This window comes from Salvelinus alpinus, chromosome 22 (genome assembly GCF_045679555.1).
Source record: "Salvelinus alpinus chromosome 22, SLU_Salpinus.1, whole genome shotgun sequence".
NCBI classification, from domain to species: domain Eukaryota; kingdom Metazoa; phylum Chordata; class Actinopteri; order Salmoniformes; family Salmonidae; genus Salvelinus; species Salvelinus alpinus.
The window spans coordinates 18765423-18788120 of NC_092107.1; the positions used below are offsets into that span (position 1 = coordinate 18765423).

At 41.8% G+C, this 22698-nt stretch overlaps 1 protein-coding gene across 1 annotated transcript in view; it reads right to left on the reverse strand.

The window, feature by feature from the left end:
* Window positions 1-22357, reverse strand: part of LOC139549179 (ATP-binding cassette sub-family G member 1-like) — a 35587-nt gene extending 13230 nt beyond the window's left edge. Inside the window, exons 1-5 of the mRNA XM_071359358.1 lie at window positions 22083-22357; window positions 19516-19759; window positions 8915-9032; window positions 8291-8423; window positions 7798-7848 (exon numbers count right to left, since the gene is read on the reverse strand). Coding sequence (XP_071215459.1) covers window positions 7798-7848; window positions 8291-8423; window positions 8915-9032; window positions 19516-19759; window positions 22083-22244 — 708 coding nt within the window. The 5' untranslated portion in view covers window positions 22245-22357. The remainder of the gene's footprint in view (window positions 1-7797; window positions 7849-8290; window positions 8424-8914; window positions 9033-19515; window positions 19760-22082) is intronic.
* Between the last annotated feature and the right edge of the window lie 341 nt (window positions 22358-22698).

Here is a 22698-nt window from a genome sequence, read left to right on the forward strand (position 1 = left end):
TAGAACTGTCATCCATGGTAACCTGATCCTCACAGGCCAGTCATGACACCACCAAGACTCTTCCTAAAGCTGGCCGCTTGGCCAAACTGAGCAATCGGGGGAGAAGGGCAATTGTTCAGGAAGGTGACCAAGAACCCGATGGTCACTCTGACAGAGCTCCAGACTTCCTCTGTGGAGATTGAAGAACCTTCCAGAAGGACAACCATCTTTGCAGCACTCCACCAATCAGGCCTTTATGGTAGAGTGGCCAGATGGAAGCCACTCCTAAGTAAAAGGCACATGACAGCCTGCTTGGAGTTTGCCAAAAGGCACCTTAAAACTTATTATGGGCAGGTGGGATGGTAGCGTCCCACCTGGCCAACATCCGGTGAAATTGCAGAGCGCGAAATTCAAACTACAGAATTATAAATATTTAACTTTCATAAAATCACAAGTGTAATACATCAAAATAAAGCTTAACTTCTTGTTAATTTAGCCGCTGTGTCAGATTTCAAAAAGGCTTTACGGCGAAAGAACACCATGCGATTATCTGAGGACAGCGCCCCGCATACAAAAGCATGAAAAACATATTTCAACCAGGCAGGTGCGACACGAAAGTCAGAAATAGCGATATAATAAATGCCTTACCTTTGATGATCTTCTTCTGTTGGCACTCGAAAAGGTCCCAGTTACATCACAAATGGTCCTTTTGTTCGATAATGTCCTTCTTTATATCCATAAAAACTCAGTTTAGCTGGCGCGCTTCAGTCAATAATCTACCCAGTTTCCCTCCATCAAAATGCATACAAAATGAATCCCAAACGTTACTAATAAACTTTTCCAAACAAGTCAAACAACGTTTATAACCAAACTTTAGGTACCCTAATACGTAAATAAATGATTACATTTAAGACGGAGAATCGTTATTATCACGTTCTGACCATAGTTCTTGTGTGTTGTGCTTGTTTTAGTGTTGGTCAGGACGTGAGCTGGGTGGGCATTCTATGTTGTGTGTCTAGTTTGTCTGTTTCTGTGTTCGGCCTAATATGGTTCTCAATCAGAGGCAGCTGTCAATCGTTGTCCCTGATTGGGAATCATATATAGGTGGCTTGTTTTGTGTTGGGGATTTGTGGGTGGTTGTTTCCTGTCTTTGTGTTTTCTATGCACCAGCTAGGACTGTATCGGTTTGCCACATTTATTATTTTGTATTTGTTAAGTGTTCACGTTTATCGTTCGTATTAAACATGTTGAGCACTGGCTACGCTGCGTGTTGGTCTGATCCCTGTTCCACCCCCTCTTCTAGTGAAGAGAGGGAAGGCTGCCGTTACAGTTATTGTCTTTACCGAAGAAAAATACCAAAGAACACGCTCTCTTCCACACGCTTGGAAACACTACAGCCAAAATGGGAGCCACCTAGAAAAACTAAAATTTTTGGCTCATTTTTCCAAAAACCAGCATGAAAGTCTTCCTAAAGACTGTTGACATCTAGTGGAAGCCCTAGGAACTGCAATCTGGGAGGATTTCGCCTTATAATAAAAGTGACAGCCATTGAAAACAGTGGTAGGCTGAAATAAAAATTATTTGGGATGGTTTGTCCTCGGGGTTTCGCCTGCCATATCGGTTCTGTTATACTCACAGACATAATTGTAACAGTTTTATTGTATGGATATCCTAGCTTCTGGGCCTGAGTAACAGGCAGTTTACTTTGGACACGCTTTTCATCCGGACGTGAAAATACTGCCCCCTACCCAAGAGAGGTTAAGGACTCTCAGACCATGAGAAACAAGATGATCTATTCTGATGAAACCAAGAATGAACTCTTTGGCCTGAATGCCAAGCGTCACGTCTGAAGGAAACCTGGCACCATCCCTACGGTGAAGCATGGTGGTGGCAACAACATGCTGTGGGGATGTTTTTCAGCGGCAGGGACTGGGAGACTAGTCAGGATCGAGGGAAAGACGAACAGAGCAAAGTACAGAGAGATCCTTGATGAAAACCTGATCCAGAGCTCTCAGGACCTCAGACTGGGGCGAAGGTTCACCTTCCAACAGGACAATGACCCTTAGCACTATGGTGCCGAAATTACAAGATTGTTATAATACTGTTATTACATCAAATGGTTATTTTATGCAACATAATAGGGTTCTTAGAACTCTATTGTGTCTGTGTGAACTGAGAGGAGCTTTTGAGATTTAACTCTGGCAATTGGGCGGCAGGTAGCCTAGTGGTTAGAGTGTTGGACTAGTAACCGAAAGGTTGCAAGATCGAATCCCCGAGCTGACAACGTAAAAATATGTTGTTTTCCCCCTGAACAAGGCAGTTAACCCACTGTTCCTAGACCGTCATTGAAAATAAGAATTAGTTCTTTACTGACTTGCCTAGTTAAATAAAGGTAAAATTAAAATTAAAATTGATTTATGATGCCTTAGGTGATAAATCTAAGGAGCCAAATTCCATTCATGTGAGGAAGATGGCTCCGGTCTGACTGAGCCTGCAATTCATAGACTGAAATGGTGTTTGTGTATTATGAGGTACCAGAGAGAGATGGTTCGGGTATGGAAAATGATGAGGGGAACCTTGTCTTAGGGGAAAACTCTGTGCAATAAGAACAGTCTTCATAGCAAATGCTATATGGCTGGGGGATACTCCTTTCTCATATATCAAGTCTCACCTTGTGACCCATTCCACAAATCTGTTGTTTGTCATGTAGACTAAGGGGGTGTAGAATGGCGCCGGAGAGGATGGCTGGCGTTTTACGTGCTCCTAACCACCTGTGCTATTTTGTTAGTTTTTTTGCATTGTTTGTAACTTATTTTATAACTTATTTTGTACATAATGTTGCTGCTACCGTCTCCTATGACCGAAAATAACTTCTGGACAACAGAACAGCGATTACTCACCTCGAACTGGAACAAGCTGTTTCCTTTAACAAGTCTGATGAGTCCAAAGCAAAGGATATACTGCTTTCTCGGGAATAGGCCCAAATCCCAGTCATTTGTTTAAAGAAAAGACGGAGAAAAAGGGGACGGAGGTCGGGCTGCCTTCTGAGAATTCGTAGGCAAGTGAGTAAACTCCCATTCTATTGGACAATGTGCAATCATTGGAAAATAAAATCGATGACCTACGATCAAGATTATTCTACCAACGGGACATTAAAATCCTGTAATATCTTTTGTTTCACCGAGTCGACGACACGGATAATATAGAACTGATGTGATTTTTCATGCACCGACAGGACAGAGAAGCTACATCTGGTAAGACAAGGGGTGGGTGTGGGGGTGTGTGTCTATTTGTCAATAACAGCTGGTGCCCGATGTCTAATATTAAAGAAGTCTTGAGCTATTGCTCGCCTGAGGTAGAGTATCTTACGATCAGCTGTAGACCAAACTATCTACCAAGAGAGTTCTCATCTATATTATCTGTAGGCATCTATTTACCATCACAAACCGATGCTGGCACTAAGACCGCACTCAACCAACTCTATAAGGCCATAAGCAAACAATAAAATGCTCATCCAGAAGTGGCGCTCCTAGTGGACGGGGACTTTAATGCAGGCAAACTTAAATCTGTTTTACCTCATTTCTACCAGCAGGTCACATGTGCAACCAGAGGGGGGGGAAAAACTCTAGACCACCTTTACTCCACACATATAGATGCATACAAAGCTCTCCCCCACCCTCCATTTGGCAAATCTGACCATAATTCTATCCTCCTGATTCCTGCTTACAAACAAAAACTAAAGCAGGAAGTACCAGTGACTCGCTCAATATGGAAGTGATCAGATTACGCGGATGCAACGCTACAGGACTGTTTTGCTAGCACAGACTGGAATATGTTCCCGGGATTCATCCAATGGCATTGAGGTGTATACCACCTCAGTCATCGGATTCATCAATAAGTGCATCAACGACGTCGTCCCCACAGTGACTGTACGTACATATCCCAACCAGAAGCCATGGATTACAGGAAACATCCGCATCGAGCTAAAGGCTAGAGCTGCGTCTTTCAAGGAGCGGGACACTAATCCAGACGCATATAAGAAATCCTGCAATGCCCTCAGACGAACCAACGAACAAGCAAAGAGTCAATACAGGATTAAGATTGAATCCTACTACACCGGCTCTGACGCTTGTCGGATGTGGCTGGGCTTGAAAACTATTACGGACTAGAAAGGGAAACCCAGACGCAAGCTGCCCAGTGATGCGAGCCTACTAGACGAGCTAAATGCCTTTTATGCTCGCTTCGAGCCAAGCAGCACTGGAGCATGCACGAGAACACCAGCTGTTCTGGACAACTGTGTGATAATGCTCTCGGTAGCTGATGTGAATGGCAGTGTGGTGCCAGGACAACAACCTCTCCCTCAATGTGAGCAAGACAAAGGAGCTGATCGTAGACTACAGGAAAAGGCAGGCCGAACAGGCCCCCATTAACATCGATGGGGCTGTAGTGGAGCGGGTTGAGAGTGCCCACATCACCAACTAACTATCATGGTCCTAACACACCAAGACAGTCATGAAGAGGGCATGACAACACCTTTTCCCCCTCAAGAGACTGAAAAGATTTGGCATGGGTCCCCAGATCCTCAAAGAGTTCTACAGCTGCACCATCGAGAGCATCCTGACCGGTTGCAACACCGCCTGGTATGGCAACTGCTCGGCATCTGACCGCAAGGCGCTACAAAGGGTAGACCGTCGGCCCAGTACATCACTGGGGCCAAGCTTCCTGCCATCCAAGACCTATATACTAGACGGTGTCAGAGGAAAGCCCAACAAATTGTCAGAGACTCCAGTCACCCGTCATAGACTGTTTTCTCTGCTACCGTAGGGCAAGCGGTACCGGAGCGCCAAGTCTAGGATCAAAAGTCTCCTTAACAGCTTCTACCCCCAAGCCATAAGACTGCTGAACAATTAATCAAATGGCCACTGGACTATTTACATTGACCCCCCCCCATGTGTTTTGTACACTGCTACTACTCGCTGTTTATTATCTATGCATAGTCACTTCACCCCTACCATACGTGTACAAATTACCTCGACTAACCTGTACCCCTGCACATTGACTCGATATCGGAACCCCTTGTATATAGCCTCGTTATTGTTATTTTATTGTGTTACTTTTTATAATTTTTTACTTTAGTTAATTTGGTAAATATTTTCTTAACTCTTTATTGAACTGCACTGTTGGTTAAGGGCATGTAAGTAAGCATTTCACGGTAATATCTACACTTGTTGTATTCGGCGCATGTGACAAATAAAGTTTGTCACATACAGGTGCAGGTGCAAGTGTATGTACACATGCATATATACACACACTCTCATTCAAATAAACACATACAAGAACACACACATACATGTAAGAGTGCCAGACATGCACACAAACATATAAAGTAGGCATTACTGTTATGATTTCAGTTGTCCTTGATGTCCTTTGTTTTAAATGTATTATTTTTATATATATTTTTAGCATTGCGGTTTTCTGTTTTCTTCTGTCTTTTCCTTTTTTCTCTTTAGTTCATTCTCTTGGTGCATTGGGGGGTTCTTGGGGGTGGGGAATGGAATTAATTGTATTCTTTTTTTTTCTTCCGGGGTGGCTGTGGGAGAGATCTCGAATGGTTGAGGGACAGCTATTGGGGAACTGTGGGGGGATCTTGGAGGGTTCGGGTTTCACAAGATTGTGATCATGTTAAAGGAAACTATGACATATTTTATATCACTATCATGCACACGCACCCTCACACATAAGGAGGGCTCTGTTGCGGAAAGACTGATACATGTTTGATAGTGTCTTGATGCTGTATTGTTTGTCCTTCATGTTCTAATACTTTAATGTTACCCCTTGCTTGTGTTTTTTGTAATAAATAATTATTTTTAAAAAACAAAATCTTTTTTTTTAAATAAATAAAGTTGGATTTGATCTTTGCCATATAAAAGATCTTGGTATTCTCTGTGTCGGGGTTCTCAAACCAACAGCCAAGAGTGTTGTGTTGACCAGCCTCGTTATTGCAGAGCACTCAAATCATTCACTTGTGTGTGTGGTGTGACCTGCTTTCCTTATTAATAAGTGAATGAAGATTTAGTTTAAGTAGAACTCTGACTTGTGATACATTTGTCTCCTCATTTGATAATAAAGAAAAATCACCACAGCACACAGCCAAGACAACGCAGGAGTGGCTTCGGGACAAGTCTCTGAATGTCCTTGAGTGGCCCAGCCAGAGCCCGAACATGAACCCAATCGAACATCTCTGGAGAGACCTGAAAATAGCTGTGCAGTGACGCTCCCCATCCAACCTGACAGAGCTTGAGAGGATCTGCAGAGAAGAATTGGAGAAACTACCAAAATACAGGTGTGCAAAGCTTGTAGCATCATACCCAAGAAGACTCGAGGCTGTAATCGCTGCCAAAAGTGCTTCAACAAGGTACTGAATAAAGGGTCTGAATACTTATGTAAATGTGATATTTCCGTCTTTTATTTTTACAAAAAATAAATCTAACCTGTTTTTGATTTGTCATTATGTGCTATTGTGTGTAGATAGATGAGGGCAAAAAACTATTTAAGCCATTTTAGAATAAGACTAACATAAAATGTGGAAAAAGTCAAGGGGTCTGAATACTTTGCGAAAGCACTGTAACCACCTCCCTTCCTCTCAGCAACTGAACGTATACGTCTACATTAATCACAGATCTAAGGTCAGATACCCAACCCTTATTGCAAACCTTAAAGGAATACTTTGGGATTTTGGCAATGAGGCCATTTCTCTACTGCCCAGAGTCAGATGAACTAGTGGATACTATTTTTATGTCTCTGTGTCCAGTAGGAAGGAAGTTAGAGGTAGTTTTGCAAGCCAATGCTAACTAGCGTTAGCGCAATGTCTGGAAGTCTATGGTATTTACTAGCATGCTAGCTAGCATATACTCATAGACTTCCACGCATTGTGCTAACGCTAGTTAGCATTGACAAGCGAAACTACCTCTAACGTCCTTCATACGGGACAAATCAAATCAAATGTATTTATAAAGCCCTTCTTACATCAGCTGATATCTCAAAGTGCTGTACAGAAACCCAGCCGGTGGCTAGGAAAAACTCCAAAGAAAGGCCAGAACCTAGGAAGAAACCTAGATAGGAACCAGGCTATGAGGGGTGGCCAGTCCTCTTCTGGCTGTGCCGGTTGGAGATTATAACAGAACATGGCCAAGATGTTCAAATGTTTATAGATGACCAGCAGGGTCAAATAATAATAATCACAGTGGATGTCGAGGGTGCAACAGGTCAGCACCTCAGGAGTAAATGTCAGTTGGCTTTTCATAGCCGATCATTCAGAGTATCTCTACAGCTCCTGCTGTCTCTAGAGAGTTGAAAACAGCAGGTCTGGGACAGGTAGCAGGTCCGGTGAACAGGTCAGGATTCCATAGCCGCAGGCAGAACAGTTGAAACTGGAGCAGCAGCATGGCCAGGTGGACTGGGGACAGCAAGGAGTCAAAGATACATCAAAATAGTATCCCAATGCTCATCTGGCTCTGGGGAAGTAGATAAAGGGCTTCATTGCCAAAATCCCAAAGAATCCGTTTAAGCATAAGGGGCATAATATCTGACCCTGTATCAGTGGTTAGTAGCAACATATATACTCCTTCCCAGCCACCCTCATCATATCACTTTACATCCATTCCAGCCTGTTTAAAGCCAGTACTGACTGCACTAGTGGCAACACCCCAGTGCTGAAATAGTAACTGGTCCTAGTTTCCAGTTTGAGGATCAGGAAACATGCAGGAGATTAATAAGGTGAGGGAGGATTCTGAAGCAGTTCCCATACAACTCTCTTACCATGTCTCTCTTGCCCTCATCCTTTTCCTGGAGCTTCAGACTAGCAGACACCTAGGAGACAGAGAGGAAGATTTAGTTCACACTTTGGCTTTGTCCCAAATAAGAGAAACAAAGCCTACGTGTGCAGGTGCATGCAATCTTTCATGTCTCAGAAGCAACCATGCAGAGAAGGTGCATTTTATTCATGTAAAGAAAGCCCAAGTTTAGGAGTACACAATGTTACATATAAATGCATTGTGTAGAAAAGGTATCATGTGGAATAAGGAATTCTGATGCCTCTAATACATAGCATTTCTATCTGCAGCGTTCTAAACGTTCCACCCATTTAACTTATTGTTTACTTCCGGAGCATGAATTTCCATTGTGTGTGCACTGTAATGTATTTGATCTATTAACTTGCCCTCTTGGCCAGGTCTCCTTTGTAAAACAGGTCTTCTGACCTCAATGGAACTTCCTGGATAAATAAAGGTTCAATAAAATGCAAAACAATTACCATCATGGCCTCCTGTACTGTGAGGTGAGGCAGAAGCATGTCATCCTGCATGATGTAGCACGAGACCTTCCTGAAAGAGCGCAGGTCGCGAGGCTGTCCATTGATCAAGATCTCCCCCTTCATCCCCGTTTCCCTACAGACAGAGGGCAAAGCCGTACCTGGGTTATGCATTTGATCCATATGATCCACTTGATTTATATCTGTGTTTAAAAATGAAGTGAACAATAGAAATAGAAACAACAGAGAACAGATATTAACGTCAACATGAACACTTATTTCCGAAGTGGTCATCGATTGGAAGAGAACCAGTTCAAACATGAACCAGTTCAAACATGAAAACATCCACATCAAATAAAAATGGAATATATACAAAAATACATACAGTAATCGTTCTCAAAAATGTATTTCATGACATGGGTCAATGTTAAATGATTGCGAATGAACGTGCCGCTTGGCGTCACCCTGCGAGAGTCACAGCAAGGTAACACCAAGCTGCAGCAAGGCATTTTATAATTTCAACTTTTTAATGCCCAGAACTGTAGGTGTGGCGTGATTCTTGTAAGCTACTCATCTATCAGCGACCTTTACACCTATTGGGTGTTAAGTGTCAGGCCTGTAGCTCACCTGTAGCCGGACAGAATATTCATCAGTGTAGATTTCCCAGCTCCTGAGGGACCCATGATGGCCACCAGGCCACCGCTGGTAAATTTCCCAGAGATCCCTTTCAGCAGGGTCTTGTAACCTGAAAGCCGGGTACAAAAGAAAGCAGAACCATATAAAACCCTCCATCAGCCTCACAATGGCACTTCAGTCTTTCAGCTTCACACAGTACCTACTTAAATCTGTCTCCAAACCATGTATTCCCTCCTCCTCGAATAAAACCCTCTGTGTTTCGGGTTAAAAGGGTGTACTTGTATTTTCTGAGTGAATGCACCCATCTGGGTGGGTGTCTATTACATTGTAATCTCCTCATGCTCACATTTCAGACTGCAGAACATGCTTGGTATTAGAAGGGTTCCCACCCAAACATGCTCATGGTGTGATTCAAATCAACCCACACTGTGGGAGTAACGTTTTTTGGGCTGCTTTTTGTGAAGCATTTTGTGCTGAATTTATAAAATATGCTTTATAAATGAAGTTATTTTTATACGTTTTAGAATTCATTCCCTTTTTACATGAGCTGTTTATCTATTCTTGTAACGGCAGTCTAGCTCTTCCTTGGACGAGGAGAGGCGAGAAGGATCGGAGGACCAATGTACAGCGTGGTAAGTTTCCATGATTTAATATATACGAAGACAAGACACAATCCAAAACAACAAACGTACTAACCGTCACAGTCCCGTGTGGCACAAACACTGACACAGGAAACAACCACCCACAAATCCCCAACACAAAACAAGCCACCTATATATGATTCTCAATCAGGGACAACGATTGACAGCTGCCTCTGATTGAGAACCATATTAGGCTGAACACAGAAACGGACAAACTAGACACACAACATAGAATGTCCACCCAGCTCACGTCCTGACCAACACTAAAACAAGCAAAACACATAAGCACTATGGTCAGGACGTGATAATTCTGTTTGAACAGCCCATTTGTGTCAATGGTGAACACACTGTTGTTCTAGCCCAGCACTAGCACACATGATTCAAGACCTTGATTATTTACATCCGGTGTGTTAGTGCTGGGCTAGAACAAAAATGTGTAACCCAGTGGCCAAGGTCTCAGTACTAGAGTTGAGAAACATTGCCTCACTCTAAATCAATCATATATGATAACACTGTAAATTAAAATGGAAATGAAATCATCCCCTAGCCATAAGCATGCAGAAGAGAGTGGAATGGCCTATATTAACCTGCTATTCACCTAATGGACACAGCTAGCTGAACGCTAATCCAGTTGATTGCGGTGGCTCCCAGTTTAATTGGATTTTCTGTTATAATCCTTCAGAGCGATACACAAATACCTCTGACCTTTTCTGTCCTCTTTTAATGGAACCTAGTGTTCCCTGCTAGGAGGAGAGGATGCACTTTAGTAACCTCTCCCTTGTGAGGACACAGCATGTAAGCCATGCAGTGTGCGCATAGACAGTAATTGACTGGTTCAGGAAGGGCATGTTCATAATGTCACGTTCCTGACCTATTTTTATGTTATTTTGATTATTGTTTGGTTGGTCAGGGCGTGAGTTGGGGTGGGCATTGTATGTTGTGTGTGTTTTGGTTAGTCTATGGGTGTTGTATGTGTATGGGATAGAGTATTGTTAGGTTGTCTAGTTATGTCTATGGCTGCCTAGATTGGGTCTCAATCAGAGACAGCTGTCATTCATTTGTCTCTGATTGGGAGCCATATTTAAGGTAGCCATAGGCAGTAGGCTTTTGTGGGTAGTTGTCTTGTTTAACGTTTGTTGCTTGTCTGTGCACTTGCGTTATTTAGCTTCACGATCATGTTTTGTTTGTTTGTAATAGTGTTTTCGTTTCATGTTCATCTTCGTTCGTTTAATTAAAAGAAGATGGCTTATTTTCCTCATGCTGCGTTTTGGTCCGTCTCTCCTCCACACGATCGTGACACATAACTTGTTCATTTGACGTTTTTTCTTTATTTTGACTATGTTCTACATTGATAATAGTGAAGACATCAACACTATGAAATAACACATATGGAATCATGTAGTAACCAAAAAGTATTAAACAAATTAAAATATATTTGAGATGTCTTGATGACAGCTTTGCACACTTATTTCATAGTTTTGCTGTCTTCACTATTATTCTACAATGTAGAAAATGGTAAAAAAATTAAGAAAAATCCTTGAATGAGTAGGTGTGTCCAAACTTTTGACTGTTACTGTATGCCTAGTTGGTGTTGAATCCCACTATAAATGGTAGCTGCATCCTTCAACAGACAAGTGAAAATATATCCAAACCCGGGTTCACTATACTCATGTGATGAGTAACCTTTTGTCTGAGACTAAAGCTAATGCCTAGTCTTTAGCTCAGCAGGCTAACATGGTTTGAGTCGTGACAATTGTCAGCATGTTACAGCAAGAGAACTGAACAAACATGTGAGAAACAAATTCAAGTTCCATCGATCTATCCTACTCGGAAAGGGAGTTGGAGGAAAACAAATATCATGTATTTACAAAATCAATTCCTTTCAATTATTTGAATCCAAAGCATGACCCCATGAAACGTCACAGTTGTCGGTGTCCATATCTGCATGGTATCGGACAGAAATTGTCAAAAATGTTTTTCAAACAAACCTGGTAAAAACAAAGCAGCTAACCAAATTCTGCAAAGACTTGTATTACACCCAATGAGCACATCTAAACAATAGGATTAATCACCATTCATTGAATTGGTTGCATTCACTGAAATACCCATGTTCTTGCCCTTTGGCAAAATAATGACAGAGTAGGCTATACAGAAAGGTCGAAATCACACACTCTGCAATCACACACTCACACACCAAAGCATTCCAGGTGAAGCTGGTTGAGAGAATGCCAAGCGGGTGCAAAGCTGTCATCAAGGCAAAGAGTGGCTATTTGGCGAATCTCAAATATAAAATATATTTTGATTTGTTTAATACTTTTTGGTTACTACATGATTCCATATGTGTTATTTCATGGTTTTGATGTCTTCACTATTATTCTACAATGTAGAAAATAGTCAAAATAAAGAAAAACCCTTGAATGAGTAGGTGTTCTAAAACCTTTTGACCGGTAGTGTATATCCATTGTTTAGCTGGAATGGAATGTTCATATCCTGTGTACACAGAGTGTACAAAACATTAGGAACACTTTCCTAATATTGAGTTGCACCCCGTTTGCCCTTAGAACAGCCACAATTCGTTGGGGCATGGACTACAAGGTGTCAAAAGCATTCCACAGGGATACTGGCCCATGTTGACTCCAATGCTTTCCACAGTTGTGTCAAGTTGGCTGGATGTCCTTTGGGTGGAGGACCATTCTTGATAAACACACAGGAAACTGTTGAGCTTGAAAAATCCAGCAGCGTTGCAGTTCTTGACACACTGAAACCTACTACCATACCCCGTTCAAAGGCACTTCAATATTTTTTCTTGCCATTCACCCTCTGAATGGCACACGTACACAATCCATGTCTCAATTGTCTCAAGGCCTGGAAATCCTTCTTTAACCTGTCTTCTCGCCTTCATCTTCACGGATTAAAGTGGATTTAACAGGTGACATCAATAAGGGATCATAGGTTTCACATGGATTCACCTGGTCAGTCTATGTCATGGGAAGAGCAGGTGTTCCTAATGTTCGATACAATTAGTGTATTTGACTGTGATATGTGGTAGTCTCACCTAGCTATCTTAAAATGAGTGCACTTACTGTAAGTCGCTCTGGATAAGAGCACCTGCTAAATTACAAAAATGTAAAATCTAAATGTTTTATTTAATTACATCTAAATGTATTTTATACACAGATCTCATATTACAGTACTTAATTATTATAATTTTTTCAAATTTAAATATTGATTTGTACATTTATTTATAAAACATTTAGTTATTTGTTACATTTCACTGTGTAAAACCTAGCAGAAAGAGATCTGGGCCCGTATTCACAAAGCACCTCAGAGTAGGAGTGCTGATCTAGGGTCAGTTTTGCCTTTTAAATCATAATGAATAAGCGTGAGAACCTGATCCTTGATCAGCCCTCCTACTCTGAGGTGCTTTGCGAATACGGGCCCAGATCTCTTTCTACATGAAAGATACATGAAGAATTAAAACCTGCTGTCAGGGGACATGGATGAGGACCTCCTCTCACTAAAAATAGCTTTGATATAGCTTTGATGGTTTAACAAATGACTATTCACTACTTTTGAATAATTTGGTACAAAAGAGTGTATTTCCATATTGAGAGTGAAATGACAATTGAAGAGTTTCATTCCAGAACACTATATATCCATTTTCAGAAATGTCGGTTAATTAGCTTTTATCGTTTAAATTAATTACACAAACAATTCTGATGCAAATTCCTTTTGGATGAGAGGCACAGATCACAGATTATCCTACAGAGTCTTGAATCCCTCCAGGGGAGAGAGAGAGAGAGAAAACATGACAGACATGATGCTACAGCACACAGACTAGTCAGAGAAACTCGACCATACAACTCTGATACTATATATTTGTCCAATCTGATTTTGCCACTGCCACTTTTAGGCTTTGAGAAGGAGATAGAGACAGACAGGCAGTCAGTTTCCTTTTCGTATTGACAACAAATATTTGCTGGACAGCTTGATGGCCCAGTTTCCATTTCGGTCAAGCAGGAACAATACAGGCTGTAATGTTGCTGAGGCCTAAAGCCTGGCAGGGGCAACGGTCAATTCCATGAGGTGCCCATCATCTGAATCAAACGTCAATTCAATTTAGATTACCTACATTTCCTTCATGCTCATTGTTGATGCGTTTTTTGTTTAAGTAGAATACATGTGCGCCACTGCATCTTACTGTAGGCTGCCTTTTTAATGATTAGGTTACATGTTAGATTAGGTTACATGTTTGTATTCTCTTCACTTCTACAGTGGGGAGAACAAGTATTTGATACACTGCCGATTTTGCAGGTTTTCCTACTTACAAAGCATGTAGAGGTCTGTAATTATTATCATAGGTACACTTCAACTATGAGAGACGGAATCTAAAACAAAAATCCAGAAAATCACATTGTATGATTTTTAAGTAATTAATTTGCATTTTATTGCATGACATAAGTATTTGATACATCAGAAAAGCAGAACTTAATATTTGGTACAGAAACCTTTGTTTGCAATTACAGAGATGATACGTTTCCTGTAGTTCTTGACTAGGTTTGCACACACTGCAGCAGGGATTTTGGCCCACTCCTCCCTACAGATCTTCTCCAGATCCTTCAGGTTTCGGGGCTGTCGCTGGGCAATACGGACTTTCAGCTCCCTCCAAAGATTTTCTATTGGGTTCAGGTCTGGAGACTGGCTAGGCCACTCCAGGACCTTGAGATGCTTCTTATGGAGCCACTCCTTAGTTGCCATGGCTGTGTGCTTCGTGTCGTTGTCATGCTGGAAGACCCAGCCACGACCCATCTTCAATGCTCTTACTGAGGGAAGGAGGTTGTTGGCCAAGATCTCGCGATACATGGCCCCATCCATCCTCCCCTCAATACGGTGCAGTCGTCCTGTCCCCTTAGCAGAAAAGCATCCCCAAAGAATGATGTTTCCACCTCCATGCTTCACGGTTGGGATGGTGTTCTTGGGGTTGTACTCATACTTCTTCTTCCTCCAAACACGGCGAGTGGAGTTAGACCAAAAAGCTCTATTTTTGTCTCATCAGACCACATGACCTTCTCCCATTCCTCCTCTGGATCATCCAGATGGTCATTGGCAAACTTCAGACAGGCCTGGACATGCACTGGCTTAAGCAGGGGGACCTTGTGTGCGCTGCAGGATTTTAATCCATGACGGCGTAGTGTGTTACTAATGGTTTTCTTTGAGACTGTGGTCCCAGCTCTCTTCAGGTCATTGACCAGGTCCTGCCGTGTAGTTCTGGGCTGATCCCTCACCTTCCTCATGATCATTGATGCCCCACGAGGTGAAATCTTGCATGGAGCCCCAGACCGAGGGTGATTGACCGTCATCTTGAACTTCTTCCATTTTCTAATAATTGCGCCAACAGTTGTTGCCTTCTCACCAAGCTGCTTGCCTATTGTCCTGTAGCCCATCCCAGCCTTGTGCAGGTCTACAATTTATCCCTGATGTCCTTACACAGCTCTCTGGTCTTGGCCATTGTGGAGAGGTTGGAATCTGTTTGATTGTGTGTGGACAGGTGTCTTTTATACAGGTAACGAGTTCAAACAGGTGCAGTTAATACAGGTAATGAGTGGAGAACAGGAGGGCTTCTTAAAGAAAAACTAACAGGTCTGTGAGAGACGGAATTCTTACTGGTTGGTAGGTGATCAAATACTTATGTCATGCAATAAAATGCAAATTAATTATTTAAAAATCATACAATGTGATTTTCTGGATTTTTGTTTTAGATTCCGTCTCTCACAGTTGAAGTGTACCTATGATAAAAATTACAGACCTCTACATGCTTTGTAAGTAGGAAAACCTGCAAAATCGGCAGTGTATCAAATACTTGTTCTCCCCACTGTATATCTTAATGCTGTCTGTATGTTTCTCTGACCTAGACAGACGGACAGACGCACAGACAGACAGAAGGTGCAGGGCTGCATGCCAATGAACATCCAGAAGGAGAGTGCTAATGAAGACAACAGTGCCTCGCTATGATGGGAGGAGGGCCCCTCCAGTAACTACGTGCCAGAGCTACTAGCCAGCTGTGCAGTTGCGTCAACACGGATTCCCAGAAACAGTACCACCAGCACCCAATTCCAAATGCAAAGCAACCTTGCTAACAACTCTCTCTCTCTCAGCTCTTGTGGGAGAGCAATCACTTACCCGGAGGGAGTAAGGATGTGCCTATTCAAAGGCTAACTAGTAATAGCTTACTTTGTTTACAGTAATTTGTATGATGGCACGTCTTTGAAGCAATAGCCTTCCGGCCCTCTCAACATCAAATCAACTTTTATAATGGTTGGTGATTCTTAAAATGGTCAGTGGGATGGAGTGTTGTCGGTCAGCTTATTCCTCTAAAAGGTGATGTGGGGTCCCTAACTGGAGCTGATACTTGTTATGTGTTATCTGAACACTAGATGTTACAAGCTTCATTGAACCTTAAAATAAGATCCCTGCAAAATCAATCTAGTGGCTATTTCTGCCTACAAATATGCAAATCCACATTTATATATGATAATCCACTAGACATAACAATCATTGCGTAACATCATGCAGCTCTGCGAATCCATGTAAAAATGTCTCTAGATATACAGTCGCTAGTAAAAGTTTACCCACTCCTTGCACAATCTTCATATTTTTCTGCCTTAAAATTACATCTAAAGAGGCAATATCTTTTTTTTTTTATCCTACCGATCTACACAACCTACTCCAGATTTTCAAAGTGAAAGAGAAAATATAGAATTTTTTTCAAATGAATAAAAGGTAATATTAAGATGTTTGATTGCGTATGTCTTCACACCCCACAGTTAATACTTGGTGGATGCATCTTTGGCAGCCATTACAGCTGTGAATAATTTCAAATAAGATTCTACCGACTTTGCACAACTCTTAGGGCAACATTTATTGATTGTTTTTGTCAAAACTGCTCAAGCTCAGTAAATTTAGTCTGGAATTATTGATGGACAGCATTATTTAAACATTGTCTCTAAATTTCAAGCAAATTTAAGTCAGGAATGAGACTGGACCACTCAGACACCCATTGGAAAGCTATTCTGGTGTGTCTTTGGTATTAAAATTTGTGCAATTGTCCCACTGAAAAATTAAACTCTATACCAGGGTTAAGTTTTCCTAAGAATGAGGCAGGGTTTGTGCTAACTTTTTACCTAGGCTTTGCTCCTTTCATATTTATTTTGATCCTGAAAAACTCCCCCGTCTCTTTCGGTAACAAGTCTGCCCACAAGGTGATGCTGGAATTTTCAAGGAGCGGGACACTAATCCGGATGCGTATACAAAATTCCGCTACGACCTCCGACGAGCCATCAAACAGGCAAAGCGTCAATACAGGACTAAGATCAAATCTTACTACGCCGGCTCTGACGCTCGTAGGATGTAGCAGGGCTTGCAAACTATCACGGATTACAATGGGAAACCCAGCTGCGAGCTGCCCAGTGATGCCTGCCTACCAGACAAGCTAAATGTCTTCGATGCTCGCTTCAAGGCAAGCAACACTGAACCAGCATCAACTGTTCCAGACTACTGTGTGATCTCGCTCTCCGTAGCCAATGTGAATAAGACCTTAAACAGGTTAACATCCACGAGGCCGTAGGGCAAGATGGATTACCAGGATGCATACTGAGAGTTTGCGCTGATCAGCTGGCAAGTGTCTTCACGGACATTTTCAACCTCTACCTGACCCGATATGTAATGTTTCAAGCAGACCACCATAGTCCCTGTGCCCAAGAATGCCAAAGTAACCTATCTAAATGACTATCGCCCAGTAGCGCTCACATCTGTAGCGATGAAATGCTTTGAAAGGCTAGTCATGACTCACATCAACACCATCATCCCAGACACCTTGGACCCACTCCAATTCGCATACCGCCCCAACAGATCAACAGATGACGCAATCTCTATTGCACTCCACACTGCCCTCTCCCACCTGGATAAGAGGAACACCTATGTGAGATTGTTGTCACTGACTACAGCTAAGCATTCAATCCCATAATGCCCTCCAAGCTCATCACTAAGCTCAGGACCCTGGGACTGAACACCTCCCTCTGCATTTGGATCCTGGACTTCTTGACCGGCCGCCCCTAGGTGGTGAGGGTAGGCAACAATATATCCGCCATGTTGACCCTCAACATGGGGGCCCCACGACTGCGTGGCCGTGCACGACTCCAACACCTCATTAAGTTTGCTGACAACATGACGGTGGTAAGTAGGCCTGATCACAGACAACAATGAGACAGCCTATAGGGAGGAGGTCAGTGACCTGGCAGTGTGGTGCCAGGACAACAACCTTTCCCTCAACATCAGCAAGACAAAGGAGCTGATCGTGGAATACAGAAAATGGAGGGCCGAGCACGCCCCCATCCACATCATCAACAGGACTATAGTGGAGGGGGTTTTGATTCAAGTTCCTCGGTGTACACATCAATTAGGACATGGCCCACACAAACACACACCAACACAGTTGTAAAGAAGACACAACAACACCTCTTCCCCCTCAGGAGGCTGAAAAGATTTGTCATGGGCCCTCAGATCCTCAAAAAGTTCTACAGCTGTGTCACGCCCTGACCTTAGAGATCCTTTTTATTCTCTATGTTTGGTTGGGTCAGGGTGTGACTCGCGTGGGAAAATCTATGTTTTCTATTTCTTTGTTGTTTTTCTCGAGTGTGGTTCCCAATCAGAGGCAGCTGTCTATCGTTGTCTCTGATTGGGGATCATATGTAAGTTGTGATTTTCCGTTTGGGTTTTGTGGGGTGTTATTTTCTGTTTAGTGTCTGTGCCTGACGGAACTGTTCGCTTTCGTTTTTGGATTTGTTATTTTTGTTTGAGTGTTTCTTGTAATAAATATCATGAACACTTTCCGCGCTGCGCTTTGGTCCACTCTTCCTTTCACCGATGACGAGCGTTACAAGCTGCACATTTTGACTGGCTGCATCACCTCTTGGTATGAGAACTGCTAGGCATCTGACTGCAACGCGCTACAGAGGGTAGTGCGTATGGCCCAGTACATCACTGGGGGCGAGCTCCCTGCCATCCAGGACCTCTATACCAGGACCTCTAGGCCCTAAATATTGTCAAAGACTCCAGCCACCCAAGTCATAGACTGTTCTCTCTGCTGCCGCATGGCAAGTGGTACCGATACACAAAGTCTGGAACCAACAGGACCCTGAACAACTTCTACACCCCCAAGCTATAAGACTGCCTAAATAGTTAAAGTGGCAATATGTAACTTTTTGGGCGACCCGACCAAATTCACATAGAAATGTGAATTATAGATCTATCATTCTACTTGAATTATAGATATATCATTCTAAGAAGCAGTAGATCAGTTCTATGAGCACTATTTCAATGCTTCCCTTTCTTAAGTTTTGTTTTTGCATCTTTTACTTTCAATTTTGTACACCAGTTCCAAACAACTGAAACAACAATATTTTGGTTTATGGGAAATATATTTCACAGCGGTTCAGATGGTACAATGATTCTCTACACTATACTAGCTTATTTTGTCACATAAACTGAAATTAGGCGACCTATTAGAGTTTTAGCAACCAGGAAATGGCGGATGGATTTCTGCATAGTGCAACTTAGCTACCAAATAGCTACCCGGACTATCTGCATTGACTACCATTTGCACTCTTTTGACTCATCACATATGCTGCTGCTACTGCTTATTATGTATCCTGTTGCCTAGTCACTTTACCCCTACCTATATGTACCTCGATTACCTCGTACCCCTTCAAATCAACTCGGTACTGGTACCCTGTGTATATAGCCAAGTTATCATTACTCATTGTGTATTTATTCCTTGTGTTATTATCTTTCTATTGTTTTTCTATTTTTCTCTCTGCATTGTTGGGTAGGGCCCGTAACCATTTTACTGTTAGTCTACATCTGTTGTTTGATAATAATCAATAATGCACCCACCTTTCTTTCCCCACCATGGTCCCTCAGGAACTGAGTAGCAGACATCTTTGAATTCAATGTTAACTGCTGGTCGACGTGGCAGGTAGGAAAAACGTTGGGCTTCAGTTAGACTGTTCTCCACTTTCTTGAGATGCCCATGTAATAATGGAGTCTGTTGACTTCTCACATGATTGGATACCACCTCATCGATAGATACACATACAGTTCTGGGGTCCAGCATCAGATCAGGAGGCCCATTGGTGTTCTGGTGATGATGGAGAGAGAGGTAAAATAGGTGGTTTGGGGTATAAAATGATTGAATTATCAAAAAGTTAGCAAACAAAGTGTGGCAGGTTACACTGGCCACCTCACCACTTGTTTTGATAACAATCAAAGACAATTTGTGTAATGCAAGGAATGATAGTCCATGACATCCAAATGATAGTTTCAAACATTTGAGGCTATACATTGTTTGTTTACGATCTTCTTATAAAAAAAAACTTGAGTAAAAAAACTTTAGGTTATTATAGACCAAGACAGTTTTATTAAGCCTGAGAGGCATTTATAAGTTATATTCTTCAAGAATCAATGTCAATAATTGTAATTTGACCACTGAACAGATCCCAGACAACAATCAAACTTGAATACAATAAAGATATCTTAAAAAACAATTAATTGATACGACATGTACATATCTGATCATTTCACCTTTCAGATTACGATTTAAGCAAAGTGCATATTGGCATAGGCTACTGTAGGCTACTGCAGAGTCGCCTAATCTGTTTCTATCTATATGCAGTGTGCCGGGGTTACAATCGGACAAAGCTTAGCTTACTCTGAGCGCAAAGAAAAACAACAGCCATGCAATAATTAGCCTGATACTGATGAACTACATGGTATGTGTTAACTACATATGCAAATTGAGTAATTCAATATTGATTATTGAAGAATGAGGGCAGCCATTCTATCTATGGTTCATACACAAAATAATGCTGGGTTGTTTGGTTGACCCAACTGCTGGGTTAGAGGCACTGGGTCACTTAGTTGGATTGTTGTCATTTAGAAAGAGCAAGGTAGGTTTGTTGATGCTGGGTTATTGGTGCTGGGTTATTGAGACATGTAGATATGTACTATATGTAGTTCAGTAGGGGTGTGGCTTTCAGATTGTTGTAAGAGTAAATGTCATTCTTGTTCATCTGTTCTGTTGTATAGTTATCACATGTTATGGTAGAACATTTACATTTTTGTAGCTTCAATGAGCTTTACAGAAGTGTATAAGTTCCCTTAAAGCCTACACAAATCCCATTGTCGGGATAGATACCACCTTATTATAATATGTAATAAATAATCTTAATATTCTAGAAGAATGTGCGAAAATAATAAAGATTTGAAGGAAACATTTTATTTGCAGTATCTAAACTTAACATGGTGAGAAGGAATGACATTTACTCTCATTAATAATATCTATCAGAAAGCCACACCCTAATAAGCCACGCCTCCTGAAAACAACCTAGTTACATAAAAAAAAACACAGCTGCTAGGTCAACCCAGCATGAAATTAAAAATACCAAATTGATGGTTAAATTAACACATGTTTGGGTAATCCCAACAACCCAGCATGTTGAGTTATTCACGCACCCCACCTGTCTTGGTCAAAATAACACAGCATATGCTCTTTCCAATATTTACCCAGCCCTGGGTTACCAAACAACCCAAATTGGGTTCTTTTTAAGCCAGCATTTTTTTTATGGCCATAAATTAAAACAAAAAACCTACATGAGAAACTCACACACTGATATAGTCATGTTGCCTAATAATCAACAAATATTGTTATCAATGTTGACATTATCATGATTTGAAAAGGCAAAACATCTATTAAAGTATTTCCCACAGTATTGACACAATCATAATGCGTTTCCATTATTTGTAGAGGGGTTATCACAGTTCATCTTCTCGTCTAGGCTGCTTATTATGATGAACAATTTGGGATGAACAGAACTGATCGGCTATGAAAAGCCAACTGTCATTTACTCCTGAGGTCCTGACCTGTTGCACCCGGTGATTATTATTATTTGACCCTGCTGGTCATCTATGAACACTTGAACATCTTGGCCATGTTCTGTTATGATCTCCACCCGGCACAGCCAGAAGAGGACTGGCCACCCCTCATAGCCTGGTTCCTCTCTAGGTTTCTTCATAGGTTCTGGCCTTTCTAGGGAGTTCTTCCTAGCCACCGTGCTTCTACACCTGCATTGCTTGCTGTTTGGGGTTTTAGGCTGGGTTTCTGTACAGCACTTTGTGACATCAGTTGATGTAAGAAGGGCTTTAGAAATACATTTGATTGATTTAAATTGGATTGATAGCAAAATGCTGATCAGACATGTTCATTTATAGAAATGCATTGAAAGAAATGCACAACTTGCCAGGCCAACATTGTAAATAAGCATTTGCTCATAATCAACTTGCCTGGTTAAATAAAGGTTTAATAAAAGGATGAAAATATGTCATTAAAGAAAATACCATCAATATTATCACAATACATTGTCACAATCACGTTATTCATGTTTAATGAATAAGAGTTTTCTTACCATTATGATGGAGTTAGTGACAGTGGCGTTATTAACAGAAAAGGCTGCCATAACACATTCCATTCCCCCTAGAATTTTTTTCTCCAATAAAAGGACAAAAATATCCCACCTAATAACCTGCACACATCTGTTGCATCGCCGCTTCGTGTGCACTGCGCTCATAAAAAAAAAGTGTTCACTCTTTCCAGTTCTATTCTTTCCCGCGTGTCTTGCCTGCCTTGTGCCCAGGACGAAATCAGTATCCTATTTGTTTACAAGCGCACAACCAACCACAGTGTTTAGAATGTGACGTCACAGACTGGACCGGCGGCAACTGGAGGTGTATGGGTTGAAGGAGCATACATGGACAAAGACGCTCGCCTCTCTCCGGGTTGTTGTTCGTCGAATTGCACAATACGCATCTAATCTTCAATTTGCCAGACACGATGTAGGCCTACAATACAAACAGTATAGTAGGCTAAGTAGCTGAGCTGAGATTACGTTATCACACATACGCTGTCTGTGCGGGTCGCTACACTATAATACATAAACTGAGATCAATGGTGCTTTCAAGATAACTGGGAACTCGGGAATAACTGAGGTCAAGTCATAACGGTTATCTTCAGTCGGAGCCAGA